Source organism: Tyto alba, unplaced genomic scaffold, assembly GCF_018691265.1.
Source record: "Tyto alba isolate M040663 unplaced genomic scaffold, T.alba_DEE_v4.0 Super-Scaffold_1, whole genome shotgun sequence".
Taxonomy (NCBI): domain Eukaryota; kingdom Metazoa; phylum Chordata; class Aves; order Strigiformes; family Tytonidae; genus Tyto; species Tyto alba.
The window spans coordinates 16,076,583-16,091,877 of record NW_024881261.1 but is presented as its reverse complement, the minus strand read 5'-3'; the positions used below and the strand labels follow the sequence as shown (position 1 = coordinate 16,091,877).

At 41.1% G+C, this 15,295-nt stretch overlaps 1 protein-coding gene across 1 annotated transcript in view; it reads left to right on the top strand.

The window, feature by feature from the left end:
• The window catches only part of ARMH3 (armadillo like helical domain containing 3), a 133,266-nt gene that overhangs the window by 44,575 nt on the left and 73,396 nt on the right, over positions 1-15,295 (top strand). The window contains exons 21-22 of the mRNA XM_032994163.2: positions 12,473-12,555; positions 13,071-13,197. Coding sequence (XP_032850054.1) covers positions 12,473-12,555; positions 13,071-13,197 — 210 coding nt within the window. The remainder of the gene's footprint in view (positions 1-12,472; positions 12,556-13,070; positions 13,198-15,295) is intronic.

The following is a 15,295-nucleotide window of genomic DNA, read 5'->3' as shown; positions in this document are numbered from 1 at the left end:
ATAGCAGTGGAAGCCCCCAGCAGAGCTGAGTGGAACAAAGAAGCTGGTGGGGATTGGTGTAAGGAAGTATTGAAAGAAAGGGAAAGAATTCTACCTGGCATGTAAAAGGAGGAGAGTTGTTTCAGGCAGAAAACTGAGTGGGAGGAGAAGACAAAGGGAATGCTGTGGGGTAGATAGTCGCTATAGGGTGCGGAGGAACTGAGATAAAGGTTGTAGGTGGAAGCAATAGCAATGTATGGAGCCTTCTGTTCAGTTGCCAGTTCTAATGTTAGATAGTCTATAATTAAGGAAAGCAAGGAAAGCCACTCATTTTTCATCTGATGGATAGATGCTCTTCCTTTGTGGGTGCTTTGTCTTCACTGTGGAAGGCCAGCAGCGCTTTGGCAAAGTTTCTGCATTTCCTTTTATTATTTTTAAGTTGCAATGCTTGCAGAGAAAAGCAGTGAAGCCAGGTGTTTGGCATCTCTGGGGACATATATCAGGCTATCATTGCCGTCTGTAGTACTTTATAGGTTTTTTGTTATGCCACCATGTGACACGTTGTTTACATATGATCTTACTTCTGTTGGAATTCCTTTTTCAATATCTGAGGTTGAGGAAGAGCAATATTGTTACTGATTCTTAGCTTCCCTATTCGATTCATTCTTTCACATGAAGTCAAGGGGCCAGGACCATGGCACTCAGTACAGTATAAATCTCTAGCTCTGCTGACCAAGTGACCAAGAATGTTTAGCTGACAGAGAATGATGCAGGAGTTTAAGAGTTGGAAGCAGGACTGACTGAAAGGAAGAGCTGTAGGTGTCAAAAGTTGTATATATAAGCTGGCTCTAGCTAAAAGTAAGTGTGAAAATAAATGTCAGATTGCTAGTGGAGGTATATTCTGGAAACTCCTGAAAAAAGTGCTGGAGAGCAAAAATCAACTGTAGTTTGATTAGCCTATGAAAATTATTACCAAGCACAGTTACTCATAGTTGGACCAGACATTCAGATCAAGAGATGCTTGTTGGTCTTGGTTCCCCTTTAATAGAGCTTTTCATCAGTTTATTAGCATCAGTTCACTCAGCTGTGGTTAGTATGTGGCTCTTCCCTTTGAGTGCTGAAGAAAATCTTCAGGTTTTTCTTCTGTGACAGCATACCATTACTGGCAACTAGCTTGGAAATTTGGCCAAGGTCAGAAACTGTAAGTGGATATGATTGTGTTAACACGTTCCCTTACAGACATTTTGGCCAATTGGAAATTTCCTGGATTTTTATGCCAGGCACCTTGTACTTTTTAAACATTGATTTATTGAATGTCAAGTGTAAGGTAATTTACGGAGCTAATAAGAAAACTTTACTTGGTAACAACCAATTCCCTTCTCTCAGAAATAGCATGTTATGCCTGACATTTTTCTTAAATTCTGCCCCTTGCCAGGTGAAAATAAGGTTGCTTTTGCTGGTCATAAAGGTGGGGTTTGGATTGTAATCGTTGAACTCTAACTAGTTTGTACAGTACTTGAGTGATGGAAGGTGCTATATAAGTTGTTGTTGTCAAGCATGTATAAGCTATGCCAAAAGAGTTTTCATGAGTCATTTAAGCTTTTTATATAAAAAGATCTAATTTCTTCAACTCTTCCCACCTCAAAATTAGTAATGGTTGAGCAATTCACTCTGAGTTTAGGGGATGCAGGTAACTTATTTGCAGTTGCTATGGTTTGTTTTAAACACAAGCCATGTTTTAAAGAAAAAGAGAAGCAATTCTAATATAGACTTAGAATAGCAAGAGTATATAATAAAAAATATTAAATATAATAATGAATAATGGTGAAATAGCTGTTTATGAGGGCAACTGAATGCAAAGTAGGATTAAAAATGAGCTTTGCCATTAGTAAGCTTTGAAGATGAGTTTTCAAATTATAACACGAGGGCTACAGTTTCTTACCTTGTAGCATAGTTAATTTGATAGATGCCGAATGAACTGTTAAAATGAAGGTGCTTTTCTCTGTTCTTATTGTAGGATTATCAAATCAGATTTTTTCAATGCTACTGGACAAAACATGCTTTTTACCTTCTTGTAGGCTCCTTAGATCTTTTTGTCAGTTTTTGTGTTTATAACATGAGGATAACATTGCTTTCAAATATTTTTGACTAAATACTAAAGAGGTGAAAGGTTCCTCTGTAGAACATCATTTTAAAATAAAGGAGCAATATTTTTGGAGAGAGAAAAAAACCCCGCTTTCAGTATGTGTAACACACTTGCCCTTATACAGTGCACGCTTAAGGTGATATTGTTTAGTTGCTTGTATTTTGCTTTGTTATTTCTGTGACTGAAATATTGAATACTGGTGGTATTTGTTACCTGCAACATTTCTGGTTGTCCAACTGTAGATCAGATCTGCCTCAGCTCCCTGATTTCTGTTGCTGAACAGATTGGAAATCAGGTGATGTTGTGTCTCCCCTTCATCTCTAATCCCGCTGTCACTGTCACATTCTGCAGCAGCTACCTGGCAAGGGAAGCTTGTCTTCTTGCAGTTCTTGTGGAGGCAGGATTCATATACTGGTGTACCAGACAGTCTAGTTCACTGATAAAATGCCCTATCACTAGGTGCCACAAGAGTTTGGAAGACAGCAAAGCTGCTTGGCCAGTTAGCAAATGACTTAAAGATTTTAGGGTAAAGAATTAAAGACCTAAAATTTGACCTTCTTGCAAACTTGAAGAATGTCTTATGTGGCTTTAAAAAATGCTACCAAGGTTCAGGATCCAACAGCACTGTCTTCTGTGTGCTTCTGAAGTCTTAAGAGTTCAGAGGAAGCAGCCATGATCCAGCTGATGGGTATAGATAAGGCTGCTGTGGTAATTCCTGCGCCATGAAGAATTCTATAATATAGGAACAAAGGAAGAAATGTCTTTAAGCTGTGAAGGAATTTGCAAGTGCAAGAGAACAGTTTCTTCAGCACAGCATCTTCAAAAGTAGCTATTAAAGGTCATGTGTAGGGATAGGGTAGAAGAAACAGAAGCTTGTGTGTTAAGTGTAAAATGCTTTCATAAAGTGAAATCTAGGGTGAGTACAAAGGTCTTTCTGTCTCTGTTAAAGGATTCTACTTGAACTTACTGTTTTGGGAAGAAAAAGAAGTCATTATGTGAGGCTTGACCTTTCAAATGCCTTCCAGCAGAAAGTCTTTCTGACCTCATTGTGCTGCTTGTAAACTATAAAGATAAGGATAGAACAAATGCTAGAGTTTTAACACCTTTGTAGGTCAACATACTCTACCTAATGGAGATTTTTACCTGTTGCTTACCCTCTCATGTGTCCGTGTCTTTTGATAGTGGGAGATTGGCCCAACTTTTCAAAGCTGCACGTTGGAATCTCCACGTGACTGAGAGCTCTCAACCAGCTGCCATATGTTATGCTGGAGATTTGGGATCTCATGAGTCATTTGAGTACAAGGTGATGCTAGCTTTTTAAAGAGTGCCACTTCACTGAGGAATGAGGCTGGAAGTGGGAAGGATGGGTTCCCTCTGCAGTTCCCAGTGGTAATTCAATGGGAGCACCAGCATCTGAGGGAGAAAGGCAAGAACAGCGTCCAGGCTGGTTAAAGGTGGGCTGCTGAGTGGCTCCAGTGGGAATGAGAGCTCGGAGTTGATGGGATGGGTACGTCTTTGGAGCCAAAGGGGATCTTGACTTGGGAAGATGGAGAGCCTAAGATGAATTGGAGGTGATAATGTGTTAGGAGGAGTATGGGGCTCTGAGAATATGAGGGTCTAGGTAGGATGAGGTCTGGGATTTGTGGGTTAGGGAGGCTGGGATGTGCTACTGGATAGAAACTTTTGGGTTAGAAATCATTGCATGATCTCGAAAGGGAGCTCTTCAGTGTTTTTAACTTTCAGGGATGGGACTAAATACCCTCTTCCTATTCTCTTATTTTAATGCTTTCCTGCGACCATTCTTCGGTTTGGGAAACTGAGGAATGAAAGCTAGCGTCTAGCTTAGGTGTGTATCCTGCGTATGTTTTGGGTTTTTTTTTCAGTGCTTCTTAATATATTGTGTATTTAGAAGAGGAAAGAGTGTTTTCTTCTTAGAATGATGTTTTGATCATTTCGGACATGCTTATGACTTCTTTCTGTGCCAGGAAGGAAATGGACAGGATTTCATGTGTCTCGTATTCACCCTGAGGGCAGAGATGCTTAGCTCTACGATTGCAAAAAACAGCGACGTCCTTTAGTATTCCAATATACTGGGTCATTAAGTTGAAGTTTTGGAATTAGTGTTTATTTCTAAGTGGCTCAGTATCAGTATTAAAATTGTGATTAACTTGCATTTTATGCAATGTCCTTGCCTATGGCAACTTACCTCACCATTACTTGCAGAAAGGTGACCAGCAAGCTTTATCTCTGTTCCTTGTCTTTGAAATTGAAAGAAAATAGATAATATTGGCCAGCTGTTTAGTAGGAAGCCCAACTGTTTCACAAGCACTTGTGCTAGTTGGCTCTAGTGAAGTTTCTGAAGAGGTGAATAGTTCTGAAAATCTATTGGAAAGAATACAGTTTATTGCACAAACTAAAGGCTGTAACTGTTATATGCCATGGAATAGGTAGTAGGAGTTGACAGCCCTTAGAGTTGCCTATTTTCTTTACCCACAGGAGTGCTGGTGCTTGGTTGGACCTGTGGTACTGTGTTGGCACAAGCTTGGTACAGGAGTGCAAGTGTTAGTCCTGTTAGCTATTTCAGTGAATTTAGGAAAAGATTGAAATTGAAAGATAGTTTTATAAAATAAATTTTGTCTGTAGTTGTGATGTATGTTGTGGGTTGATATGCATTCATTTATTTAATTTGTACTTCTGGTAGCACTCCATGTTGCCCCAAAGAAAACCCCAGTTTCATCTTACAAAACTTACTTACAGGCAGAAGACATGTGAAATTCAGAAGGAAGACTGCAAACATCTGCTTGTAGTCTTCTGCTGCCATTCTCAACTGGTGGTCCAATGTCATGTTAAACTTTCCATGTTACCTCCTTCAGCCAAAGCTAAAACACCTTTGTGGTAAGAGCACGCAGCTATTTGGTGAAATGTACTGGTATAAATCTCCTAAAGAAGATAGTGTAAGAAATGCAAAACCTCGGTGGCTTTCCTGTAGAAGAGGATGTTTTAAATTCCCTGGTTATTTTTAGGAAGCATCTGCTTTTACTTAAATCCTTCTTAGTGTTCTATTACTTAATTCTAGTTACCTTCACTTTATTTTAACATATTTTAATACTGATGATAAAGAGTTTGGCCCAGGTTGCAGATGGAGGGAAAAAGAATAATACAAGATTTATGGCTGTTATTGATTACCTGGTTAGATCAAGGTGGGAATTTTTAAACAACAGAACCTTGCTCAGATGAGCACAAAGGGAATGCAGTCATTTAAGTGGACAAACGTCTAGTAACCTTTTGGTCATACTGCCTCAGCCTGGCAGGTCTCATCCAGATATGTTGCTTTGTCCTGCAAACTACTTTTTAAATAAAGCTAGCTAACACTGGAGGATTTGATTGTGAATCCCTAACAGTTTGCAGATCATGGTGACCTAGTGGAGATAGTGTGATATTTTTTGCTGGGAAACAGTCCCATTGGTGACAGAAGTGTTACATCCAGAGCTGTTCACAGCCAGGAGGGGTTGCAGTGTTCAGAATGCAGTGATTTATCCCTGTTCCCTTTTTGTTTTCAAGAAGCAGCACTCTTGGGTGCCTTACTTTGCTGTCTTTTGATTTTCTCACACAATGTTTCTGCTCTTTCTCCAGATGCTCCTCCTTTTGTGTTTTAAAATCCCATGCAAAAATGTGCAACCTTAACTCCCAAAACTACTATTTAATTAACAGTGTGAACCTGCACTGTCAGACAGAATAGAATTGCGCTCAATACTTCCCTTTCCTCTAAAGAGGAATGAAGCTTGTGGGTGTGTGCTTTTTTATTTTTAAGAAAAAAGCATATTGTTCATATGAGCTTTAGCTGAAGTTGGAAAATTTGATTTCTTTCTTACTGCTTGCTGGATTGCTATCAAGCAGTATTGCTCTAGCACTGGCAATTAGCACTTCCATTAAGCTTGCAATTTTCACACCATTGGCTGCGGTTAGGTGGGAACAGTGAGTACCAGGGATGGGGACTATATAAAGAAAGTAAAGGATTGGAAGTGAAGTGGCCTACTCGACTGATCCTGGGAGCAATGGCTTATGCCAGCATGTGCTCCAGCCCTCTGGCAAGCTCTTGTTTCTCACTAAGAATACCGTCTGCTTTCATGCTTATACCCTGAGAGTCATGGGGAAAAGAGGGAGCAGCTGTAGTGTGCTGGGCTGCTGGTGAAGGGGAGCCTGCCAACGGCCAGCTGCTCTCTGCCACCGAGCTTTGGTGGCCGGGAGCAGGGATTCGGCAGTGCCTGTGGCAGGGGTTAGAGGAGCCATCCAGCCAGGTGAATTGTTACAGCTATGAGCGGGGTGGTCCCTCCTTAGCAGAGCAGAGGGAAGGAGCTGAGGCATGTTCAGTAGTGATGTTGACAGAGCTTTTATAGCTTCCTCCTCTCCCCTGAGAGGGGACTGCAGCAATGGTGCAACAGTCTTGTTTTCTAGCACTTTGCCTGATTGACAGGAAGCTGCAAGTGCTGTCCCTGGGTAATTAGTTCACTTGTTCAAGGATGCTGGGATAGTTTGTGCCTCGGGAGGTTCTGGTGCATTAGTTTGTAATGGCAATGTAGCTATTTCTCGGACATGCTTTCTATTCCTCCTGCTCTATCTGGAAGATACCTCTGTTTTTTGTTTTTTTTTTTTTGTTTTTTTTTTTTTTTTTTCTCTCAAACCGTATCTGTAGATATTCATCTTCTGTTGAGTTTGTTTTGATCACTGGTCCGCTGAGTGTCTGCCCATGCTGAACGTGGCCAGGTCTGCACCGTCTTAACACTCAGGTCATCTCAGTATATCATGTTTGAGCCTTTTGCTTCCTTACTTTGGAATTTTTCTTCAGATATAGCATTTATTACAGGTGATTATCTGTTCTGGAGTGTTTCTTCCTCCTCATAACAGCACAGTGGGATATATGGTTATCCTAGCTTACAACTTGTGACTTACAGTCTGGAACAGGAGAGCGGACTGGACCGTGCTTATTGTCATGTTGTGAGAATCTGCTATTTCCACACTCCATGCTGTATTTTCCCTCGTGTAAGGGGATGTTGCTGAATTTTGGAATCTGAAGAGCATTATGAGAAAGCATTGTTTGGCCTCTGACTTTTCAACAGGCATTTGATGTTGACTGGTTAGAGACAGAATACTGAGCATAGGTGGGCCTTTGTTCTGACCGGGTACAGCCAGGGCTGTTATCGTTGCTCTATTTATGCCTCCAGCACTGTTGCAGACAGAATAGTGCTGTTTTCTCTTTTATGTCTGAGGAATTGAAGCACAGAAAGACCAAAGTGCTGTTTCCTGTAGAATCAAATCCAGTTTCTTCTCAGTTCCAGTGTAGTGCACTAATCCTTACAGATCTGGCTTACTGTGTGTTACTGTGAGTGGTATGGACCTTGTCTTGAGAGTATGTATATGTGAACAGGCTGGCTATAAGAGGTCCAGGGTGGTTACTATGCTGCTGAAGCACTTGTAGGCAGAGGATTTCTCTGCAGCATAGAAGTGTTGCCCACCTGTCATTATCAGTTGCTCTGTTATGACATGTTGGTGGGGCTCCTCCTAAGGAGATTGTGAGTTGAAACACTGAAAGGAGGACACTAAATATACTCTTGGTACAGTGGTAACTTCCAGAAAGAATGAGAAAATCATTGTTCTTCCCAGTGTGCCCTGAGAGTTGGAGGGTAGAAAATTGGATGATTTTAGTAGAGTACAAGATTCTGTTAATTGATGTTATACTGTGGCTGAGGAGCCCTCACATCTCATCCTCCCCTGCTTCTTTGTTGAGGGCCATTATATGCACCATTAGGAGATTTTTGACCTGTAAGTGCAGCAGATGTGATGACAGAGGCCTCCATACGGTGCTCAACCCATCCAGGCTCTCACTGATGTGTGTCTCAGGGCTGTTCTCTTCTGCTCTGTTGTGCAATAATGCATCAAAGCCTTCTGATGCTCTTGGCAGAGCCTGTGCTACATTCTGACTTGCCCAAGGGACGGTACTACTTCTTTTTTTTTTCTCCCTTTTCTCTACTTGACCTACCTCCATGCTCCTGTTGCATTACATACGATCCAAACAGTGAACATTGCAACACTAAATAGAACAAAAACTTTGTGTGAATCCCAAATGTGCTGGGGCTGAATATACTTCTGTTTGAAACAAGGCTTACTGAGAGAGAAGGTAAGTCTGCTATGGGAGGAGCAAGAGGGAAAGGAGGGAGTGAAGGGCACCTGTTCATAACAGGAATTACCTTCTTCCTGGTAAAAGAGAAGAAGAGATGGCTGCCCACAGTCATCTTACAGAGAACTGACTTGAAGAAGGGCAGCAAATAGCTGAGCAGGAGTACTGTTGCTCTTCAGCAGACAGACTGGCCCCAAAAGCTGATAAGGGAAAGTGTCTGTCCGTAAAAGCAGCTGTGCAGCGGAGGAGCAAAGGGCCTCTTTCAGTGCAGTCATTTCAGTTTAAAAAGCAGGGAGGGTATTTGTAAAAGCTGGTGATGTCACTTTTCATCCTTTGGCTGTAATAATTCTTAGGAGAGAAAATTGCCTAAAAACCGACCTGTATGCTTTATACCACTTAGCTAATCATATGGTTTCATGTCCAATTTAAGTGTCCACTCAACATGCTTTTCTACTTGGTTTTAAGGCTGTAGATGTAGGTGTTCAAGGCTGTTTTCTTCTTCTTGATTTAAGAAGCATAGCCAGTGCAGTCAGGTCACAAAATGAGGAGCCTGCATGCAGAAACTGATGGCTGCTTGTTTAGTTTAGCCACAGCCTCCTGCTTTTGTTGCTAAAGAAGTTCTAGTGACACTGTTGTGTTGTGAAATTATAGGTGTTTCAAGACTTACTGTAGTGGGTGTATTGTGTCCTGGTAAGTGATGCCAAAGACAGGTATCTTCAGAAAAAAAGGGCTCTTGAGGCTATTGCAAAAATGGTGCTGTTTTCCAGTTAATGTTGAAATAGATCTCATGCCCAAACCATCTATCACTGTTTATCCCAATCTGTGCTGCAGAATTTATGTGGCAGAGCCCAAGCAGTGGCCACAGTTCTGCCTGCCTGCGCTGAGACTGAACTGCTTCTCCATTGGGAAAAAACATGGATAATTTTCTGACTAGTGTGAGAGCAGCCTGCAGATAGGTTATGAGAGGCAAAGAGTTAATTGCAGCAGGGAAAAGGTGACACATCTGGTTTGGCTTCAGGTTGCTCAGGAGTAGTAGCAGCAGTGCCCTGTTGGAGCTGAGGGACAGAATGGCATTCAGCCAGTTGGACCTTTGCTCTAAAGGTTTATTTTGTGTATGTAATTGTCACTGAAGGGCACTGAGCATAGGAAGCCTGATCTAAAAGTTGTTAATCCTGAAAACTCCAGGGCATAGCTGTCCTCATTTTCTGGACAGGGCCTGCTTTGAAAGAAAAATACAGGGACACAGGTAGCCATATATTTAAGGATTTGTTTTCCACAGTGCTCCTGTTCCTTAGAGCCACTTGAGCAGAGGCTGGTGCAGAATGTTCTGCTGTGGAAAAAGATTGGTTGCTCTTTGAATATCGATGTAGTTTATATCCTGATTAGGAGCACTGTAACTTCTTTAGGAATGTGTGATTTCCAAACAGCTGGATAAATTTGTCTGTGCAGTGCACACAGTGACTGTAAACTTGGTGGATTAGCTCTTTTGATCAGCTCTGAGCCCAGCACTGAGTTTCTTCATGTGAAACATGTCCCTCTCCTTCTTAGTTCGTAGGGAAGGAACAGCATAGATCAGCTGTGAACGAGCTATGATGCAGTGCAATCCAGGTATAAAGATTGATTTCAAGCAGTAGTAATCTCTTGTCTTCTTTCTAACTGAAACAGGAAAATGAAACATGAGCAAATCCATCACAACAGCTGGAAGAAACATAAGAGCTATAGTTGGGCTAGAACAGAGCATCAGTTCTCCTTCAAGTGTTGTCACCAATATAGAGCAGTGCAAGTGCTTCAGGGTGGTATGCGGGAAATACTGCAGTGGGCAGTTGCAGGGTACTTGTCCTTGGCAGTCAGTGTGTGCTCGTGCTCTAGACAAATGATGATTGTGCTCGTTCTTTTAAAAATAACGTCTCCCCATCACGGGCAGCTTTCATGTTCATTGTGTTTGGATGTTCAGTGGCTTCTTGCAAAGGCCTTTCAGCAGGATTCTGGTAGGAGAGTGAGAGGCGATGGGAGGAACAAGAGCCCTCACACCACTTGTTATAGGAAATCCAGAGCTCTGCTACTCTGCTTTCAGAAGCCCCAACTGCTAGTAGTTGGAACAGCAGCGGCTGGTCATGAGTTGTGGCTATGTGGACTTGTGTGGCCAGGGAAAAAGGTAAAACCATGCTTATGCCTATTAAATAGAGAGATGGCCAATGAGCTGCTGTGACAGAGACACAGGGCAGCTGTCTTCAGTCCAAGGCACTGACTGCAGGAGACTCTACTTTTTTGCTGTGGAGGCTTGGTTACCTTGGCAACCTGTTTTTAGCTGGATCTCTGCTCTGGTGGAGAGCCCATCTGTACCTGCTACTTCTTTGTTTTGAAACGGCTGTTTTACAGAAAAATATCTGACAGGACTATTTCCAGAGCTGGTTTACTGTGGAATCCAGGCTCTGCTTTTGGTCCCAGGAATTTGTCTGATGATGAGGTGATGATGGTATGGGGAGTTCTGTGGCTGGATTGAAAAGGTATTAATATATCTGTTTCATGAGGTGGGCTGCTGTCACGGAAGGGAGAGATGCTACTGCTGATTGTTAAACCCTGGAAAAGACCTGAAAGATAACTCATTTGTATGTGTGGAGTTTGCAGAGAACTTTATTTATTCTGGTTTGCAGTTTAGCATCAAGCCACCAGCTGGTAGATTAAACTGAAGTAGCTTCTGTGTGCAATGAGTGAATACCCACACAAGGGCTATAGGCTTCATTTTGGGGGGCATATATCAATTTTTGATACTCCTGGTGAACCTGTAGTATTGGAAGGTAGCGGTTGTAGGACTGTATTCAGAATCTGACAATTTTGTTTAATTCCAGATTTTACCAGTCTCTTTACATATGTCTTTACTGTGGCTTTTCTGGCTTTACCTTTTGTGAATACTTTGTAATCCTAAAGGGGGTGGAGTATGTATCTAAATTTTGCCCTTACCTCTTTCCTGTTCCTTGTGCAGTATCTCCTCCTCTTTCATAGCCTGTTACCTTTCAGCTGAGATGAATGGTCTGTTCTGTATTTGCTACGGGGTTCTCCCAAACTGGAGTTGGTTTTCTTGCAGGTTTACTGGGTAGTGTGTAACACTTGTGTAATGGTGGGGGGAAGAACGGATTAACAAATTCTAGTTGTACCTGTAAGAAATTGGAGTAATGCCTGGCATTACTGTTAGATGCAGTTACCAATTAGTAGGTAATTAAGAAACTTTTTTAAAAAAGTCTAGATAGCGTTCCAGGTTGACTTTGCAGGTCATCTAATTTAGATGTTTTAAATCCTGAAATATGTTGTCTTCACAACAGAGAGTACATTAAGAATCTGTTCTAGGCAGGCATCAGCTTTCAGTCCTGAGCAGCTATAATGCAGAAGAATATAGCTTTCTTTTCTGACATTTTCAAGAAGTAGAAAAAATGAGATAAAGAAATTTCCATTTTATTCAAGTGTATGCAATACAATTGTTTATTATAAAGTCTGTTTGATTAAGCTCTTTTAACCAACCTTTTGTTAATTCCCACTATCACTAACTGATTTTGGGTGGTTACAGCAGGAGCTTTTGTAATTTTTTTAAGACAAGTGTGAACCAGATCCACCTTTACTGCACAACCCCAGATAACTGTCACAACATACTATATGCTTCCTTGTACCATTGAAGCAGCATTGACATAGAGCTACAGAAAAAACTATGCTGTGGTTCTTTTCATTACTTTTTTTTAAACTGCGTATATCAACAAGAGTGGCAGTTTGGGGCTGACTATGCATACATCACGTTGGTGATGTATGAAGCAGAAACGAGACGGTTGGATTCTCCAACCCCAAAGCTCACTTCAGGATCTGGCAGATAAAAAACTCTCATGTGAACTGACTAAGCTAACAAGAGACTTACCTTGAGCCTAAATAGATTTGATTGGAAAGTCAGTGAAGGGGAATAAATGTGGGCTGGTAAAATAGCTGTCAATTAACTGTCCAGCACAGTATTTTAGCCATGAAAAAAAAACAACAAACCCCACATGTAAATTGATATATTTCTGAGAGGTGAGCAGCTGGCATTTAGGTTAGTTTATACTAGATAAAGAAAATGCATCTGTATTTAAGTGACTTGTTGATAATGGCTTTGATTTTAATTTTACTTTAAAAAATGTATTATTTTCTCCTAGCTTTGATCAACTTGTTGAAGTTCCTCATGTCTAATGAGACTGTGTTGCTGGCCAAGCACAACATCTTCACCCTTGCTCTTATGGTGAGTATAGACAAAGCAAGTTCTCTTATTTCAAACAACTTAATATTGAATGAATCTTAGGAAATATTCTGGGATTTCTGGCCTGGTAAGGAGATACCAGAACAAGGCTACAAAGGAGAGGAATATCATTGTGGTTGGTTTCACTAGGTGTTTGGTAGGGGCAGTGTTTGGACTCACAATAGGGTCTGCTCATTGAAATAAAAAAGTCTATGTGAGGAAAGACTTAGTTTAATTTTCTAGATTTGGTATTTTTTTTTCTTGTTCTGTGGCCCTTTGTATACAAAATAATAGAAACCTGTTTTCCTGGCCTCAAATACATAATATTTAAGCTTCTTGTATGTCTCTTCTGTACTGTAAGGACAATAGTAGATAAAGCAATGAAATAATTTAATATTATATAATGCAATTGAGAGCTATTTCTTTGAACGTTTTGGACATAGTTTGTATTGTTTCTGTTACAGACTGGATTTTGTGTAAATATTCCTGTTGTAACTTCTTTTAACTTCCTTGCATAGGTTGTGAACCTGTTCAACATGTTCATTACTTACGGAGACACCTTTCTCCCCACTCCCAGCAGCTACGATGAGCTGTATTATGAAATCATTCGGATGCATCAGAATTTTGACAACCTTTATTCAATGGGTGAGTACCTCCTGACTGGTCAGGACTACTGTTGACTGGAAGTGAGGGTAGTGCTGGAGGGATGTTTGTGTTGGGTGTTTTCTGTCCACCTGCTACTGATGGGTGTTCTGGTGAGTGAACATGTTTTGTCTGCTAGGTTATGTTTGGTAAATTAAGAATTGAGAAAGGAATAATATTATTTTTAGTTAGAAAAAAATAGGAACAGACCCACTGCCTCTCTAGCAGCCACTTACCATGGTTGGAAATACAAATTTGTTGGCACCCCTGAGTATGTGGTGTTTCATGCATCTTTGTGTAATTTGCATTTATTTGTCAGTTTTGAGGCTGTAGGCAGGTACATACCTCAGAACCAGCCAGCACATAAAAACACTCAGTACAAACGAGAATTTGGAAGAGAATTTGAGAAACTTATAACAAGAAGCTTGCTGTGCTAGACAAATCATCTACTACACTCATTGCCAAAACTAACCAAGAAAACAGCCCTCACGAACCTGCTTGCAATGACAAGAGAATCACTGGACTAGAATGTGCTTACTAGCAAAACAGGGAGAAGCTGCTGTCCTTGAAAGAGAGAGAGGCGTGCTGCAATGCCACCAAGTGACACCCATCAGGGAAGAGAAGAACAAAGGAGAGCAAGGAATGCAAGGAGGCTTAATCAGGCAGTGTATAGACAGGAGCCGGCAGCCAAGGGTAGCTGCAGCAGCACTGGTGTAGTGTGTGCATGCTTCAAGCTGTGAAGAAAAGAATTCTTTGTTTTGCTTTGTTGTAGAAGGACCTTTTTTCCCTTCACACCCTGCTCCCTTCTCAGTGTGATCACCCAGTGAACAACAGGAGTTAATAAAAGCATATAAAGGGAATTAAAGGGAGGTGGGAGACAGTTAGCCACAGCACTCTTCTGACATGGGAAAGAACCATCCTCACCTAAATAACTGTAGCTAAATACTCCTTGCAACTGCAAGCAAAGCTTAACTGCCCTTGTGTACAAACTTCCTACCATTTTCATCCTTTATATAAGGGATCACCTGGCCATTTTTGTGCCCTCTGAGCATGTAAGATTTTTTGCTAACCCATTTCCTACTCCCAAGAATTGCAGCTAGTAAGATGAGGTTTTTACTAGCCAGTAGTTTTTCAAACCCATCCCCTGTGGAAGCTGAAAGAAAGCGGAATGGAAGGATAACACTCAAATACTTAGTTGGACTGCAATAGGAACATCTGACCTATTGAAACAATTTATTTGTCACATGAATGTTTTCTGTCCTGCTACACAGAGCAAACCCCAAATGCCTGAATGGAAACCCCCTCTGAATACATTACTTCAGATATTCAACTACAGTATATACTGTTTGACAAAATAATGTTACTCAGAGCTGACATCTTTTTTTCTGCAAATGACCTGTAAAGGTAGCACTAGGAAGTGAGAAGGAAGCATTGTCTCAAATTGATGAAAGCCACAGTTTAACCAGGTGTCCTCACAGCTTCCCTTTGCTTGTGAGTCCATCTCGCTGGGACTACAGTCACCCTTCTGTCCCCTAGCCCTGGGACATTTGTTAGCACAGATGAGAAAGCTACTCTATCCTTTAGTTTTCCAGTTAATGTAGTTGAAATTTCCTGCGTTAGGAGTGGAGGTGGAATCTAATTGCCTTGATTTTTTTATTTATTTTTCTTGTCCTGAACCTGAACTTTATTCAGGTCTGCATGACTGAGAGCTTCTCTTGTGCAGCAATTGGCATGATTATTCAGCCTCTGTGCTTATGGATTCACTTGTAGCATCTGTGTTTCTAGATGATCCTAAATTCGGGTGATGTGCTATTCCTTCACTTTTGAGGGTGAACATTTCTTGTGGAACATAACCTCCAGAAAACCCAATATATACAAATTCGTAGAAAATTCCCTTCTATTCAGGCAATAGTGAAATTAATCCAAACATTTGTTACAGGATCTCTTACTGTTTTGGTACTTACCAAGAGATGTGCAGGTAACTACCACCATAGAAACACTACTGATTCTGACCTAAATAAATATTTTTGGTACTCTGGCAGAAAAGAACTGGATTCCCTAGAAGTTCTTCCTGTTGCAGAATGTTTTCAGATCTGCTTCC